Source organism: Lipotes vexillifer, unplaced genomic scaffold (assembly GCF_000442215.2).
Source record: "Lipotes vexillifer unplaced genomic scaffold, Lipotes_vexillifer_v1.1 scaffold331, whole genome shotgun sequence".
NCBI lineage: Eukaryota > Metazoa > Chordata > Mammalia > Artiodactyla > Lipotidae > Lipotes > Lipotes vexillifer.
Genome location: NW_006774049.1, coordinates 149,501 through 166,397, shown reverse-complemented (window position 1 = coordinate 166,397; position 16,897 = coordinate 149,501). Strand labels below are relative to the sequence as shown.

Genomic DNA, 16,897 nt, shown 5'->3' with positions numbered 1-16,897 from the left:
TATTGGTGATGAAATATACAACCCTCTCCCCTCACTAAAGAGTACAGCCTGAAACAGAAATAGAACAAGTTAAAGATAATGCAAGGTGACATGAAGTTTTAAGACAACTAAAGTTTTAAGACAACTAAAACTAAATGTCGGTCCAAAGTTGTTAAACTCACCACCAACTGGTGGTAACTGGCTACATCAGAATCACCTTGGGGAAATTTTGAAAAGAGACAAATTTTCAATTTCAGAATTGTTCAGGGTGGGACCAGAATTAGTCTCAGGTGTTTCTAGCACACAACAAATATAAAAACTATTGGCTCAGAGAAAATATCCACTTTAAAATTAATCAGAAGCACCATAGCACAAGCCAATGTAAAAATATGCACGAGATGAGGACCCAATTCAGTAGCTCTTCACCCAGTCACTGAAGCTGACATAAACACTTCACATGGGACTTCACAGATAGCTGGAGCAGGATGGAAGGGAGGTCACTCATTACAGCAACTGTTGGCAGTGTTCTACCGTCTCATTTTCCTGGTCCACTAAGTAGGTTCTCAATTGATGAATTACTGACTTTTCAGACAATTAGACTGCATGGAACAATAGTAGTGAGGATGCATGCTGCTTCTACCAAGTCCACAAGACCCCAAACATTGGTGACACCAGTGCATCTATATATTATTGAAACAAAAATACCAAGAAATAATTATATAAGACACACCGGCAGTTTCGGGCGGGGGGAGGGTATCATTGATTAATGCTGACCCTGAACCGCTAAAGGGCTGCAATGCACAATTTGAAAAGTAGACTCACTTCAATACTTCACTTCATAGGTAAGAAAACACAATTCTGCAGATACACCATGTCACCATCTCAATTCAATCTTTGGTATGACCTCTCATTTAACAAATTCCCGCCATGAAATCTCTCCACAGTATGTCCTCAAATAATTTCCAAGCTCTGCATTCCCTTACTGCAGGCAGGCTTCCACCAAAGCACCTAGGACAAGGCCACCAAACCTCTCAACTTATAAGCCCTGTTGCCAAAGAAAGTGACCCATCCTTTCTCCTCAAGTGCAAAAATTCTAAGACAAGATTAGGTAGATCACCCATTACATGTTCAATCAACTGGATCAATCACACAAGAATGCCCATTCTAGCCATAGGTAACCAGGAGGAAAAATAGAGTCTATGGGCAGACAATGGATAGATGTATACTAAAAATGATAAAACTATTTTCAGAGACATTTCTCTAGGCTACAACAAATAAATTAGCCTGCTTACAGGTAAAAATCACGAGCAGCATTATTAATTAAACAATTCCCAAAGCTAGTGATTTTAGCTAAATAATTTTACATTAGAACCTTCTAAGAAGGCTGCTAATAAACTAGAAGAAGGCTGCTAATAAACTAAACTATGTCAAAATTTACAAACCGAGTTTTAAAGTCAGGCTTGAAAGCCAAGATAAGCCACTCCTTTGTATAGTTATTACCTCTGACCAAGGCATAAGAATTCACTCAGACAAATAACTTTCATAACCTACCTAAAAATAGGATAGCTCATAAATTTTCTAAACTGTTCTTCCCCGCTGTGGACAGCCCTTAATCTCTGACTGTAAAACTTAGCAAACTTTGGCATACGCTAATGTTAGTTTTATAAGTTACTAAAAACCTCTCTAAATTAAGCATCAGTTCTCAAATCTGGATAGTTTTCTCATCTGAATGCCTAAACATTTAGGTCACGAATTGAAATACCAGTAGAAAAATATTCATCTTTGGGCAGGTTGTAGAGTTACCACATGGCAAGAAACTGACAAGAAAATTTAAACATTCAGAGCATAAAAATACTTCAAAGCATTATGAATTTTCAACTTAGCACACTTTCCTAAAGTTTAGTATTTCCAACTACAGGAAAAGCAGACTGCTGTAGGATTTTAGATGATTTAAGCTAACTCAAATTTTTCCCAATTCCTGACATCAGTACTAGATTTATATAGTTTTATTATAGTAACAAATAGTTGTTACGGTGGGATCTACAAACATATACAGAATTATTATATTTAAATTCATATAGAACAGTATTTACATTTTTAAGTTACACTTTTGAAATCAGAAGATGAGGCACAGCTTAAATTTTACAACAAAGAAAAGAAAAATACACAACACAAAAACAGTTAACAGTAAAAATACAGCTATCTGTTCTCGACACAACACATGGAAACTCTGTCAGAAAGCTACATCTTCTTAATTTGATTGTCCAAATCATTAAAGTATGGATGATTCAGTGCCATTTTGCCAGAAATTCGTTTGGCAGGATCATAGACTAACATTTTCTGTGGGAGGAAAAAGATTTTTTAAAAGGTTAAGAAATAAACCATTTAAAAAAATCTCCAAAAAGCCTTACTTTTCTACCAATAAGCCCTAAGCTAATAATTTTAATGAAAAACTACTAAATGAACATTTCTGTTAGTTTAATACCAAAGCACATAAATGTCTTACTTCACCCCCAGCTCTAAATAATCTATTACTTAAATCATAGATATCTTGATAACCTCTTTTTGCTATAAATTATGGTTTAAGACACAAGCATTCAGATAGCTTTAAAACCAAGGCATAAATTTAAGAAAGATTATCTAGTTAATTATATTTACTTTGAGAATTAAATGGCCCTCTGAGTTATTTACAGCATTTCTGAAGTGGTAGCAATTAACTAGAGGTTTCTAATGTAGCTTCCAGCAAGTTCCAAATAAAAACAAAACCAATGTGTTATAAACATAGTTTAAATGAGTCACTAAATGAATTATGGTCAGACAACCTAGTATTAAAGTTTATTTACACATTAACAGAAAAGGCTGAATAAAGTTAAAATTTATCTTAAAGAAATATTATTAATCTTGAAGAAAACTAAATCAATAAGCAGACCCAGAGATACTTTTACTATCTAGTTACCATTTGAGCTCTTATTATATAGCTAGCACTCTATTAAGTGCTTTGCACATTTCATGTTACTTAATCCTCACAAAAAAAGGTAGGAATTAGTCCCATTTTACAAATAAGAACGTTGAGGCTCAAAGAGGTTAAGGAACCTGCCTAAGTTCATAGAGTTTAAGAGGGATAAAGTTGAAATTTGAAACCAAGACTGACTTATGATTTACAGCAGTGATTGTCAACTTGGTGAGACTTTGCCCCTCAGGGGACATTTGGCAATGTGTGGAGACATCTGGGGTTGTCACAACTGGTAGGAATGTGTTAATGGCATCTATAGGACAGAGGAATGGGATGCTGTTAAATATCTTACGATGTACAGGACAGCCTCCAGCAGCAAAGAATGAGCCAGTCCAAGATGTCAATACTGGCTAGGCTAAGGAACCATGATTGACAGTATGATTTTCATTTTATTAACTAAAGTGAAATTCTTCATGTTCAAGAATCACTGAAGTTAAAAAGACAGACTGGGCCAGGAATATAGAAGGCCTTTTACATCATATCATCAATATTAATGTACAAAATATCTGAGTGGCAGTAAAGGATCTTGGACTGCACTTGTAAGCATTTGGGAACTCTAAGCTGAATTTGGTGGCATGATTTATAAATTGTGAAGGGGCCCAAAGATCAGTTAGAACATGTGTATGATGATATAGTAGTAGATTTTTTCCTTTGTTTAGTAACCTGTCAAAATCTTTTTTTTTTTTTTTTTTTGCAATCACATTACCTGAGATTCATAAAAACTAGTCCCTTCTAAAATCCCAGTATTGGACTTCCCTGGTGGTGCAGGGGTTAAGAATCCGCCTGCCAGTGCAGGAGACACGGGTTCGAGCCCTGGTCCGGGAAGATCCCACATGCTGTGGAGCAACTAAGCCCATGCGCCACCACTACTGAGCCTGTGCTCTAGAGCCCGCGAGCCACAACTACTGAGCCTGCACGCCACAGCTACTGAAGCCCGTGTGCCTAGAGCCCGTGCTCTGCAACAAGAAGCCACTGCAATGAGAAGCCCGCGCACCACAATGAAAAGTAACTCCCACTCACCGCAACTAGAGAAAGCCCGCGTGCAGCAACGAAGACTCAATGCAGCCAAATAATAAATAAAAATAAATTTTAAAATAAGTTTAAAAAGAAAAGAAAAGAAAACCTCAGTATTTAAATACTATTCTAAAACAAATTTCCTGAGGCAGGTCTAGGACAATGTTTTATCCTAACAAATTTTTTTTTGTCTTGTTTTTAAAGAGCACAACTGTTTAGTTGGGAACAGCAACGTAACAGGGGAAAGGTTTTAAGAACTACATTTGTCCTTCTGCTAACCTGTCTGATGTGGAAACAAGGAAAAGTGAGAAATGGGAATTCATGCAGTAAAGACTTTAAAAACTAAAACGTATCGCAAAAAAAAAAAAAAAAACTAAAACGATTGTGTCTAAACTAAAAAGCAGTAAATACTGAGACAAAAAAACCTGGAGAGGAAGGCCACTCCAAGTCCACAACTTAAAGGTTTATTAACCTCATCCTCTCCTTCAGAGTATCTACAGCTACCTATCAGATTAAAAATAAGTGAACAAGGGCTTCCCTTGTTCACTAGAGCTCGTGAGCCACAACTACTGAAACCCGTGCGCCTAGAGCCCGAGCTCTGCAACAAGAGAATCCACCACAGTGAGAAGCCCGCGCACTGCAACAAAGAGTAGCTCCCGCTCGCCACAACAAAAGAAAGCCCGCGTGCAGCAACGAAGACCCAACGCAGCCAAATAAATAAATAAATAAATCTATATATAAAAAAAAGTGAACAAATGCCACATCCTCCTCTCAAAACCACTAGTGCTTTTTGTATCTAAAATGGAGCTAGTAATGTGCTTGCTTCGGCAATAAACATAACAGACATAATAGTTATGTGCCTGGCTCAGTATACGGTGGTTTTCTTCCTATTTCCTACGTGAAAGAAAGAATTAAGTACATTCAGAATCATGCAGTGTTAAAGTCAATATAAAGGGCATTCCTTACTGAAAGCAGATCCAAGCCATTCTCATCCAAGTTTTTGACATGGGATGCTAAGCTTCCTGGTTTCCACTTGGGAAATGTATTCTTATAGTCCTGTAAAGATTCCACTTCTGGCCACACTTCATTATTGGGAGTACCCAAAGCTCTAAAAAGCCACAGCAAAACAAAAACTTATGGTTAAAGTATAAACATAACTCTTGTTATATACATGTTAATTTACAAGTTCTTAGTAGCTCAAGTATAAAACAAAAATACCTGAAAATTCTGAAGAGTTGATCGATTTCTGAATCCCCATGGAAAAGTGGTTTCTTAGTTGCTAATTCAGCAAATATGGTACCTATACTCCAAATGTCAACTGGAGTTGAGTAGCGAGCTGACCCCAGCAATACTTCTGGAGATCTATACCAGAGTGTTACTACCTATTACAAAGAAAATATCTTACTTGGAATAAATGTGGCACGTTAAATTACCTAAATGTAAACATTTCTATTTCATTAGGACTGTCCTTTAGAATGCTGCTTGATTGCCTCTGATAATAGTGTTTAAAAGTCAATTAACTATACACAATACTAAATGTTAGATAAATAATGAAGTATTTCTAAGTTATATTCATTACCCCTAAAAAGAAAAAAGCATACCAAGTCTTTTCAAATCATTAAAATGCGAGGAACAAAATAGCCAAGATAGCCTTCACTTACAAAAAAAAAAGCCCAATGACAATGGATTTGGGGTTGACACTGTTCAAGTGCATGTAGCGATTACATGCTAAAATCAAAACTAAGTCAAACAACAGTTTATTAGTAGTCTAGCACCAATCTACTATTTTAGCATATCTAATTTATCACATTGGAGGTCAGTGGCATATGTTTATGCCAATGGAAACCAAATAATCTTTATTTATAGAGCCATGGGAAAAATGATAAAAAGGAATAATTAAAAAGCCAAGACATCTGACCAGATCAGCACTGTCATTAAGTTCTGATCTGGAGGAAGTCTTTGGGCAGAAGGGTAGACAACTCCACAGAAGACAAGGTTTCCCAATAATCCTTAACTATGTGAGTCAACATTCCCTTTCCCTCCAGAAATAGCAAATGCTGAGAGCCATCCGGATGTGACAAGTATCCCTTGAGCACAGCCAAGGGAACCAGCACAGCTGTTGTCTATGGATAAAGCTCAGCCTTTATAGGATTATAATGGATATTACTAAAGGGTTTGACATTTATTTGATCTGTGTACTTCTTTGTTTGTTCGCATGTGGTGACGGAGGATTAAAACCTAGGGGAAGGCATGTAGAGTCCCTGGGAGATGGTAATTCCCGATGGAAATTTAGTAAAACCCCTTGGGATGAAGCATCAGGGGGACAAAAAAGCCCCTTAACTCCCCCACCATTACCTACTCCCCGTCCTCCACGATGGGAAAGAGGATCAAGCATGGGAATGTTTAGATTGAAACAGCCCACATTAAAAGAGAAGATGAATGATTTATGGCCTCCTTGAGGAGTCTGGGATAAATTTGGTACAAAATGGTATTGGTATAATAATTGCTTAATACCAGGAAACATTATAGCACGAATATATTCCATGATGATATATTATGCATAATATAAAATGTCTTGTAAACCGGGTGTGGATATTAATGCTTGGAAAGGGCAACTTATATCTTGCCGGTATGTTTTGCATGAAAGCAACATATATATAAAAGTTGAATGTCCTCCTAAGCAACCTAAGATTTATGCATAATAGAAGTTATTTGATAGAAATTGCTTATGCCTTGCTAGAAAATAGAAAGTTTTGTGTGAACTAGTGATAATTTTTTATTAGATAAGAATCTAGAACTATACCAGGAAAATAGTTAGGCCCTTTGAATGCTCAAAGACGGAACAGTCTGTGTGTTTTAAGATTGTATCAGCTCACTGTAACCACAAGACTTGAAACAAAGGACAGAAGTTCTGCCAAAAGAAAGCATTCACAATATTGTGTCATATGATTAGATAATCATTAATATAACCATGAGAATTTGTTGAAAAATCAATGGTGTAATAAGAGTAAAGAAAAAAATATAAAAAAGGCTTTTTGCGTGGCAATAAAAGGAGGCAAGCATCTCATCTGACTCGGGTGTGTGTGGATCTTCTTTAATCGCCGACTCTGTCCTCCCTTCGGGTTTTCCCTGCACTGCCGAGGCTGGACCGCGGCAAGCAAACAAAATGCCAAGTCATCAATATAACACAGACAAAACTTGGTTATATTTAGAAGCTTCTAAATACATCTGAAACAGTAGCGCTTAAGCAACAAAACCTGTCTTTTAACCAATCTTATTGTTTCAAGAGAGGATCCAATCGACAGAAATCTCATGGTAATCTGAATGGGGAAAGTTTACTGTAAAAGATTAGTAACTATAACAGAGGATTGGAAGATTTAGATTGACTAGTAAGAATAATGACTCCTTCCTGTAATGCCTCTCCAGCACCCTCTACTGTCAAAGCGTAACATCACAGCAACTGGCAAAAGAAAAATACTCAAAAGGTTCCAGATACATTTTCACATAGCAGGCAATGAAGGATGACTTTGGAGCAGAGAGGCAATAAACTGGCACAGAGTGGAAATCTTTCTGATTGAGTATTTCTTTCTTGACTTAAAGAATATAGAAAACAATCCAGCAATAACACTTAACAAAAGCACCAAAAAACATACCTCATGTGTATATACTCTAATAGGTATTCCAAAAGCTCTGGCAAGGCCAAAATCTGCCAGTTTAATTGTTCCTTTATCATCAATCAATAGATTTTGAGGTTTTAAGTCTCTGTGTAGAACTCTTCTAGAGTGACAAAACACAATCCCTTGTAGGATTTGGTACAAATAACTCTGGAAGAAGGAACCATAAGTTAAAAACTTAACCATACCATTTAACAATTTTCTAAATAATCTTGGTGGCTTTCTTTCAAAGACATGAGAAATTATAATGCGGAGAAATAAACAATTTACAAAAAAAGTTCTCAGGGGCTTCCCTGTTGGCGCAGTGGTTGAGAGTCTACCTGCTAATGCAGGGGACACGGGTTCGAGCCCTGGTCTGGGAGGATCCCACATGCCGCGGAGTGACTAGGCCCATGAGCCACAGCTACTGAGCCTGCGCATCTGGAGCCTGTGCTCCGCAACAAGAGAGGCTGCGACAGTGAGAGGCCCGTGCACCGCGATGAAGAGTGGCCCCCGCTTGCCACAACTAGAGAAAGCCCTCGCACAGAAACGAAGACCCAACACAGCAAAAAGAAGTAAATAAAAATTAAAAAAAAAAAAAGTTCTCAGGCAATTTGAGACTAACAGGAAGTATTTGGGGATGGGAAGCCCATTTATATAAGGTATTCATGTTTGTATACCTATGACAAAGATATTCACCTTATGGGCACATCTTTATGAACTCACTTATTCTTCTTTTACTTATTTTGGTCCCTAATTCTTAAGTCATAAATTAGTTTTCTATATAGAAATTTTCTTAAACTTTTGTTTTATATAATTATAGCAACTCTATTTCTACCTTGAATAAGGTTAGTCTTTTCCATTTCAGCCTTTTATCTTTACATATTCATTTCCTCTTTGGAGACATTGGTCACAGACTCCAAAAGAAACAACAAAGAGAATATTATGACTGTGTATTTAAAGAGATACAGTTATCGCAAAATCCTGTTTGGTAAGTTTAGAGAAGTGTTTTATAAGATACTTGTTGCCAAGACAATGTAATTGACATTTGAAGCAACATGGATATTACAGAAATAGAAAATATACATAGTTATAGTATTGACTTATAAAGTTCAAAATTATAAAATACATAAAATCAATCAGTTGGAACAACTGGCTAGCCATTTGGAAAAAAATTAAGAATCCTCGTTCTTATGCCAAAATAAACCTTTGATCCATCTAGAATTTAAGACAAAAGTAGGGGGTGGGGGTAATCTACTAGAACTACTAGAAAAACATTGTCATGTATTGTTCTAATACATGTGATCTTTGAGTGAGGAAGACTTAAATAAGACATAAAAAATCTCAAAGTCCAAAAGTCATGTATAAGATTGTTAAATTATAAAAATTACTAACAGTATACTCCATTAACAAATCAAAAGACAAAAAAAGGAACAAAAGAACTATTATCAACATGTTACTGATAAGAGGCTCTTAGAAACCAGTGGAAAAAATAACCTAACAGGATCATCAGTGAAGAAAATGTATAGGCTGTTTATAAAATGGCTAAGAAATGAAAAAATGTTAAATGACATGCAAAATGATATTAGTCTTTTTGACATAATAGATTATTATCAAAAAGATTGATAAAAACAAGTTTCAACAGTGAGGTATTAAAAGAAAATACACACCATGATGTTTAAGAGTAAATTGCTCTAATTTTTTAGAGGGCAAATGGCACTCTCTATCAAGATTTTAAGTGTAAATAAACATCTTCAACCCATTGATTCCACCTGTGAGAATCCATCCTATGAAGATGTATATGAAGATATAAAGATATTCACTGCAGCACTGATCATAAGGGCATGAATCACCAAGCTGGAAAACAATTTCAATGTCCACCAGTGTGGAACCGGTTTACATAACTGTATCAAAAATTAGGAAGACATCTTGAACAAAATGGAATTGAAGAAAAAAATCATAGTGGGGATTTCCCTACGAGGTGATATTACAAGGAATACTCATTACAGTTACGTTAAGATATAGATGGATGTGAAAAATAAATGTTTCTGAGTAAAAAAAAAAATTAGAAAGACAGGTAGACCTATGGTCGAATAATGTTTTACACAGAAAAGGGAAAGTAATACATATATATATATATATATATATATGTATATATATATATATAAATATATAATCCCATTTTTATAAAAACCGTATATGTATATACACATACAAAGTTGACATGTAAGTATCTCTAAGATTACTAATAAAACAATGGCTACACAGGGAGATCAGCTCCGTGCTTTGTGACCACCTAGAGGGGTAGGATAGGAGGGAGACGCAAGAGGGAGGGGATATGGGGATATATGTATACGTAGAGCTGATTCACTGTGTTATACAGCAGAAACTAACACAGCAATATAAAGCAATTATACTCCAATAAAGATATTTAAAAAAAAAAAAAGAATGCCTACCTCTGAGGAGAGGTTTGGTAGAGATGGTGTAAGGATAATTACCCATTTAAAATTTAAATGAAATTTAATGTCTAAAATGAATTAACCAAAATATATTCAAAACCAGAATAAAATGAAACCGCCTGCCACCATCACCCTGCCCCAGGCTTTTGCTACTTTGTTTTACACGTGCCTGACTGATAAATAAAGACCAGAATATCCTAGCTTCCAACAATGTAATATGTACTTATTACTTTTATGTTATCTCAGGCACTACTTTTCACTTTACAGCTAGAAGCACTATCTAGTAATAAAATGGGTAACCATTAACAATCTAACCCATAGACTAACTGTGTGGGAGAAAACAAAATATTCTTTTCTTCCTTGTTCTACTTTCTAACACTTTTTCCAAGCACATTTTCATGAAACACAGGGACTTCTACAGAGTAAACACTTTACATTCACAGTGGAAAAATACTAATAAAATTAGGCAAGATTCTTACCTTAACAAGTGAAGGATCCATGAACTGACCAGGAGGGATAGAATCCAAGTATTTCTTGAGATCCATGGAAAGGAATTCAAAGATGAGATATAACCTGGAATCCTGCATAAGCACATCTTGAAGACTGAAGAATAAAATAATTATATGAAAATTTAAAACACTAACATTTTTGACCTCTCACAAAATAAAACTATTTCTATACATTTCACAGTTGCTGTTACAAAAAGTAGGGCCATAAGAAATTTTACTATACTGTTTTGGGAAAGAAGAGGTGGTAGCTTCCCTAGTTGTGAAAACCGTAGCACTAACCTAGAATTTGAGAAAGGAACCTCAGGGCAACAATTGAAAATTAAGTCATATTATATTAGGCACTAACTGGCAAGCAGCTTCTACTCCAGAAGAACGTTTCTAGGTTGACTGCTTGTTGCTCAGAGCTTGTCTTTCCATTGAGGTAAATAATAGAAACAAACCTTAGAGTAGTATCTGAACTTACTAGTTGCTCACTATCTCTAGGCCCAGAAAAATGCAGTTAAATCCTAATTTGGAAAGATGCCAGTCCAAATACTTGGAAAGAAAAACTTTTTCTTCATCTGACCTATCTACCTGTCTCAGGTCTCTGATTAAGGAGTCTTTAAGGATCAGAGCTCTCAGAGTGGGAGCAGTGTCAAAGCTCTGTGAAAAGGACTTCCTTTTCTCCCTTGACCAGTTTACCCTGATTTTCCAGCCCCCACTACTAATCTTTATCACTAAGCTCCTCTAACTCTTTCCTGCTTTACCAGCCTCTTTTTTTCTATGCCCAGCATTCTCAATGAACAAAAATAGTAGGGTTTTAGTCAGCTCAGCAAGGTTAGACCAGAAATTAAGCAAATGTAAAAGTTTCCACAACGAAATTCACATTTGAAATAGTATGCGGAAAATGATTCAAATTCAAATATTACACCATACCTGACTATATTTGGATGACGAAGTTCTTTTAATAGAGATATTTCCCGAATTGCAGTACTAGGAACTCCTTCCTCTTCACTTTCTAGTCTGATTTTCTTCATGGCTACCACTTGACCTGTAGTTTTGTGTCTACCCTTATACACAACTCCATAGGTACCTGAAATAGACAAAATGTCTGCTATGTGACAACCTCCACAAACTAAAAAAGATTTTAAAAATGATTGAATCCCATAAGGTGTCACATGATAGAAATGTCTGCTGTGGCCAGATAGGAAGCATCTTAGTCATAATTATACCCTCATCACTTCCAAAACAACACTGAAGGTAACTAAAACCTATCATGTCTGTAGTTTAGAGAATTCATATAGTCATCACAGGTTTCCCATACATTTAAATTACCAGTAATTTTTCAGCACATTTTAGAGAAAAAGGACCGTTTGCAGATTGGAATGTATCTCCTGTCAAATATCCTACCTGGCAACAAGGTAGGCATAAAATACAGTGTAAAGATTTGGGCTCAGGAAATATTACTAACAGGAGTCACTGTGACACTTTCAGAAAACTTCATATAGAGTGCTGCATACATTTCAAATAGTCAACAATCCTCATCTAGAAGAGAATGAGGATAAAATATTTTATTAAATATTTGATCTATTCAAGCTCATATTATCTACTATATACCAGAAAGCCTCACAACCATTTGGAAGTTGAGAACACTGATTCTGATACATGGGCTTCAGATAATGAGCAACAATGTCAATACTGACATTGACAGGGATCCTGGAGCAGATCCCACTCAGGAAGATCAGTCATTTGCATAATATAGTCAAATAAACTGTTAATGGTAAATTCAGAGCTTTTTTTTTTAAGTATGCTTACCTCTCCCTCAAGTGTACAACATTCACCTGGACCTAAAATTTACTCATAACAACCACTGATTAACTTATAGCAAACACTAGATATGCATTTAAAAAAATATATTTATTTATTTGATTGCACTGGGTCTTAGTTTTAGCTTGCTGGTTCCTTAGTTGTGGCACACGGGCTCCTTAGTTGTGGCTTGCCAACTCTCAGTTGAGGCATGCATGTGTGATCTAGTTCCCTGACCAGGGATCGAACCCGGGCCCCCCGCATTGGGAGCGCAGTCTTAACCACTGTGCCACCGGTTAGGTTCCTTGATATGTACTGAATTGAGTTTTAGACACCACAAGTGCTCTATGTCTCTCTTCTCTTTTTGAACCATATCACTTCTCAATCAACTACCGGAATAGAGCTCTAGTTAAACAGAGCACAGTGATTCTACTGGTTAATTACCAAAAATTATTTGTGACATACAAGGTATGCGCTCTGAAATGAACTAAGCATTATAAAATTTTAAAATGTTTGATATGGACAAGTTATGGAGACTGAACGGTAAAGAGAAAAACCTTTGATCAACAAATGTTTACAGAGTGCCTACTAAATGCCAACTAAGGTTCCACATCATGGATATAGCTATGTTCTCTACAATCTAAAAAGGCATTTCCTTAAGACAGGAAGGAGTTCCAAGACTAATGTAACAACACTCAGATTTTTGTTATTCAGAAGAAACCAGCGAACAACTTTGTAATAACTGAAGTAAGAAAAGTCTGGATATATTTAAGAAATGAATTGGGCTGTCAAAAACTCAATGTCAAAGGGGAAAAGTCAGGGGGACAATTCTAAATCAGAAGACATTAAGGAAACATTAACCACCAAATGAAATGCATGACCCTGACTAGAACTTCAAGTATATATGCAGAAGTATTTAGAAGTAAAGCACATAATTCCACTGCCCTAATACCCTTCCCAACACACCTACAAGATATCAATAGTGTTTTCAAAATACAAATATTTAAGCATTTAGTATTAGAAGCATTTAGTATTAGAAGGATGTAAGATTATTGGAAGGGGGCTGCTGGGGAGACATGTCAGAATAATTTCAACTCTCTTGAAACGTGAACATTTTTGTGTTTTATTATGTAGAGAATGTATGTATTAATGCACTAATATACTGTTAGATGTACCTGAAAGATTGGATTTTTAAAAAACTAATTAGTTAATTTTTGGGGGGGGGGCTGCATTGGGTCTTCGTCGCTGCGCACAAGCTTTCTCTCTAGTTGGGGCGAGCAGGGGCTACTCTTCGTTGCAGTGCGCGGGCTTCTCATTGCGGTGGCTTCTCTTGTTGCAGAGCACAAGCTCTAGGTGCACGGGCTTCAGTGGTTGTGGCTTGCGGGCTCTAGAGCGCAGGATCAGTAGTTGTGGCGCACGGGCTTAGTTGCTCCATGGCATGTGGGATCATCCCAGACCAGGGCTCGAACCCTGCACTGGCAGGCGGATTCTTAACCACTGCGCTACCAGGCAAGTCCCAAAGATTGGATTTTAATGAATATTTACATGTCTTCATGTCAAGGATGTTACAGCATCATTAAATCATTTTTAAAAAATCCTTTTATATTATTAAAACCACTCACCTTCTCCAATTTTCTCTATTTTGGTATAGTCTTCCATAGTTAATCAATGGGTATGGTAGATCCTAAAATGAGAGGAAAAGCTGATTTGATTACATGTCACTAACTCAAAGCATGCTTTTACGTCATTAATGAGATACATAAGTAAAGCATTTCCCACAGTGCCTAGTGCAGTATTAATTTTTCATGAATATTAGCTATTATATTAGAACAATAGTTAAGGGAAAGAACTCAAAGACTCTCCCACCCTTCTTAGCTTCTGAAACATTGGAAATATTTGTATATCCTATAGCAGTGTAACATTTAGCCTCTTCCAAATTAACCCTCAAATTCACACATGGACTTACCTATTCTTCCCAAACAAATCCCAGATGTTCTCTTTATGTAACACTTTTAAGGAGCACCAGTGTGTGCCAGTTATACCCAAATATTTTAACAAGGTTATTTACTGAATTTGTACAGCTTTATATTTTTATGAAGATAATTAAAAAAAAATTTTTTTTAAAGACATGAGTAGGGAGCTAAAATGTGGTCACACTGCTCACCCATTAGAGGGTTTAAAGCAGTGAAAAGTATGTGTTTCAACTTGCTCAAGTGACAGTTTTAATCTTTCTCCTGTTGTCAGCAGTCACATAACACAAACATGACAAAAAGTTTCAAGGTAATTTTTGTAAGGTAGGAAAGATCACTAAGCACTCTAAAAGAAAAAGTGCAATTCCACACATAAAATCTAATTATACCCCACACAAATGTCAAGAACAAAGTAAAAACCCATACACTTGAATCACAAAGAATGGTAAAAAAAAAAAAAAAAAAAAAAAGAGCTGAAATGACAACCAGATACTCAAGACTTCCTGGTAAGTCTTGGCTGGTAAGTTTGCAATGAAACAATAGCTCCAGCAGCCCAAAGCATCATTTTATAATACATCACCGATGAAACCATATATAAAGGTCACTGAGCCTGAGGTTATATTGACCCTTAGGTTATGTTTCTCACATTCTTCTTCAAAATCATTCCAGAAATAAGTAGGGATAAATCTTTTTAAATGAACAAAATTGCACTACCCTGGCCATCTTAAAAATGGTTAATTTTACAAATGACAGTGGACGATTAGGATAATTATCTTTTCTTCAATATCCAGATGTAATAAGCCTAAAGCACAATGAAATTGCTGAGCTCACTGTAAACAAATAACTGAAAACCAACCCAATTTCAAAGCTTACTCTTCCACCCTTTCCTGGTTGTAACTATTTTAAATAAAGGATGCGGCCTCAGCATAGCTTTTGAATGCCTCCTGTACTACCCGTGGCAGGATGTAAAATACCAGCGGCTTAATCCACCCAGAGACCTCCAGGTATTTAGAGGAAGCAAGACGTGCACATTGGTAACTTTATTATTAAATAAAAACTGATTAAAGGATTTAAAAACACACGTTTCTAACTCTCGGCATGTCTTAGACTTCCACTTTTTGCCAATTCCATAGAATGTAACCACCACCAAGCATAAAATGAAAACGACGACGACGACAACAAAAAATCCAAGTTCTCTAGTGTTCTATGCCTTGGCTAAGTGTCCTTAAAAGCTCTAGGAGGGCTAGGGTCATGGGCACAGAGGCAAGCCTGAGAAGGCCCACAAGGTAGTTTATCCGATCGGTTTTCCGGGACAGCCTGTGATTGGGAACGGGCTTGGGTACCTGGCCCAGGTGCGGTCTTGCTTTCCACCCCCGGAGGCGAGGGCAGGACACACCGCGGACGGGTGGGAGCTGCAGGGCCGAGGGCCGAGCCTGGCACTCCGCAATCGCTCGGCGTCGTCCAACCAAGGCACGGATTTGGCTTCAATCAGGACCCGGGAGCCTCCTCAGCCACCCGCGTGACCCCAGACTGCAACTCCAAGGCCAGGGCAACCCCAGCCCTGCCGGAGTAACCCCGCCGGGGCTGGGCTCCCACAAGCCTCCCGCTACAGCCGGCCGGCGTCGCTCCCACGCCCAGGCCCCGGACCCCAGGTGAAGGCCCGGCCTGGCCGCACGCAGACACCAGCTGCCCAGACCCCAGCCGCCTAATTATCACCCGGTTCGGTAATTCTCTCCCTCCGAGACCCGCGAGTCGACGCCGGCCTGCCGAGTCGACGCCCCATAGGCATGACCCTGACCCCGGCAACTCTACCCGGCTTATTATCCCCCGGCGAAAGCGAAGGCGGCTATCACGTCAGCGGCGCTCTCCCCTAACTTCGAAGCGCCAGCTTTGAAGAGAAGTGCGAGCAGTTTCAAACTCACCGCGCTAAAGGGTCCTGGATTCACCAATCAGGTAGCCCGTAGACTTTCAAAGGAGCCAATCAGGGCCCAGCTTCCCTTAGGATGGGCTTCCTGGAGGCTAGAGCGCGAAAGGCGGAGGAAACGGCGGCTGGAGAAAGAGCAGGAGGGCGGGCGCCCACTGAGTCTGAGCGCAAGCGCCGTCTTTCATTCCAAGAAAGTGTCGTCTTACTGTTTCTAGTCATCAGAAACCTGCTGTTCTCTCTGGGTTGGTTTTTTTCCTCTCCCAATATTGGCACAATTAAAATTTATTGTACTCAAATAGCTCATCACAAAAGCGATACTACACGCAATCCAAATCCCATTACTTTCACTTCTAATACTTAAAGCTAGTGTATATTTATGTGTTTCTAAATTAATGATTCTCAGGCTGTGCCTAAGGAGCACATTTCAGTTGCCTTAAGAAGGAGATAACAGAAAGCTAGGAAAGCTGTCCTCAATAATGTAAAGAAAATTTTCCTATATATATAGATAGAGGACTTAGATACCTTTTTTCTACATTACACACATATATATATGGTTGTGCTATGTTTTTACCTCACTTTTTTATTTTAAAT

General features: G+C 37.6%; 1 protein-coding gene across 2 annotated transcripts; it reads right to left on the bottom strand.

Annotated features, from left to right (window-relative positions):
- Positions 1-1,292: 1,292 nt before the first annotated feature.
- On the bottom strand, positions 1,293-16,310 carry CDK1 (cyclin dependent kinase 1). Of its 2 annotated transcripts, XM_007448632.1 has the most exons (8): positions 16,195-16,310; positions 14,035-14,096; positions 11,543-11,699; positions 10,598-10,721; positions 7,660-7,830; positions 5,225-5,388; positions 4,973-5,114; positions 1,293-2,319 (listed from the first exon to the last, which is right to left on the bottom strand). In XM_007448632.1, exons 2-8 carry the CDS (start codon positions 14,069-14,071, stop codon positions 2,221-2,223), a joined length of 894 nt encoding a protein of 297 aa, XP_007448694.1. In that variant the 5' UTR covers positions 14,072-14,096; positions 16,195-16,310; the 3' UTR covers positions 1,293-2,220. The 2 variants fall into 2 exon arrangements, with proteins under 2 accessions (XP_007448694.1, XP_007448695.1); XM_007448633.1 differs by lacking the exon at positions 7,660-7,830.
- Positions 16,311-16,897: the final 587 nt, after the last annotated feature.

Bases quoted from the DNA above. Each gene is read 5' to 3' on its own strand.
- CDK1 (XM_007448632.1), bottom strand. From the start codon at position 14,071: ATGGAAGACTATACCAAAATAGAGAAAATTGGAGAAG. The intron at 10,722-11,542 runs GTATGGTGTAAT...TTTATTCTTCAG, and splicing joins CGTCATCCAAATATAGTCAG to TCTTCAAGATGTGCTTATGC. The intron at 5,389-7,659 runs GTATGTTTTTTG...TCTTTGTAATAG, and splicing joins TTAGAGTATATACACATGAG to GTAGTAACACTCTGGTATAG.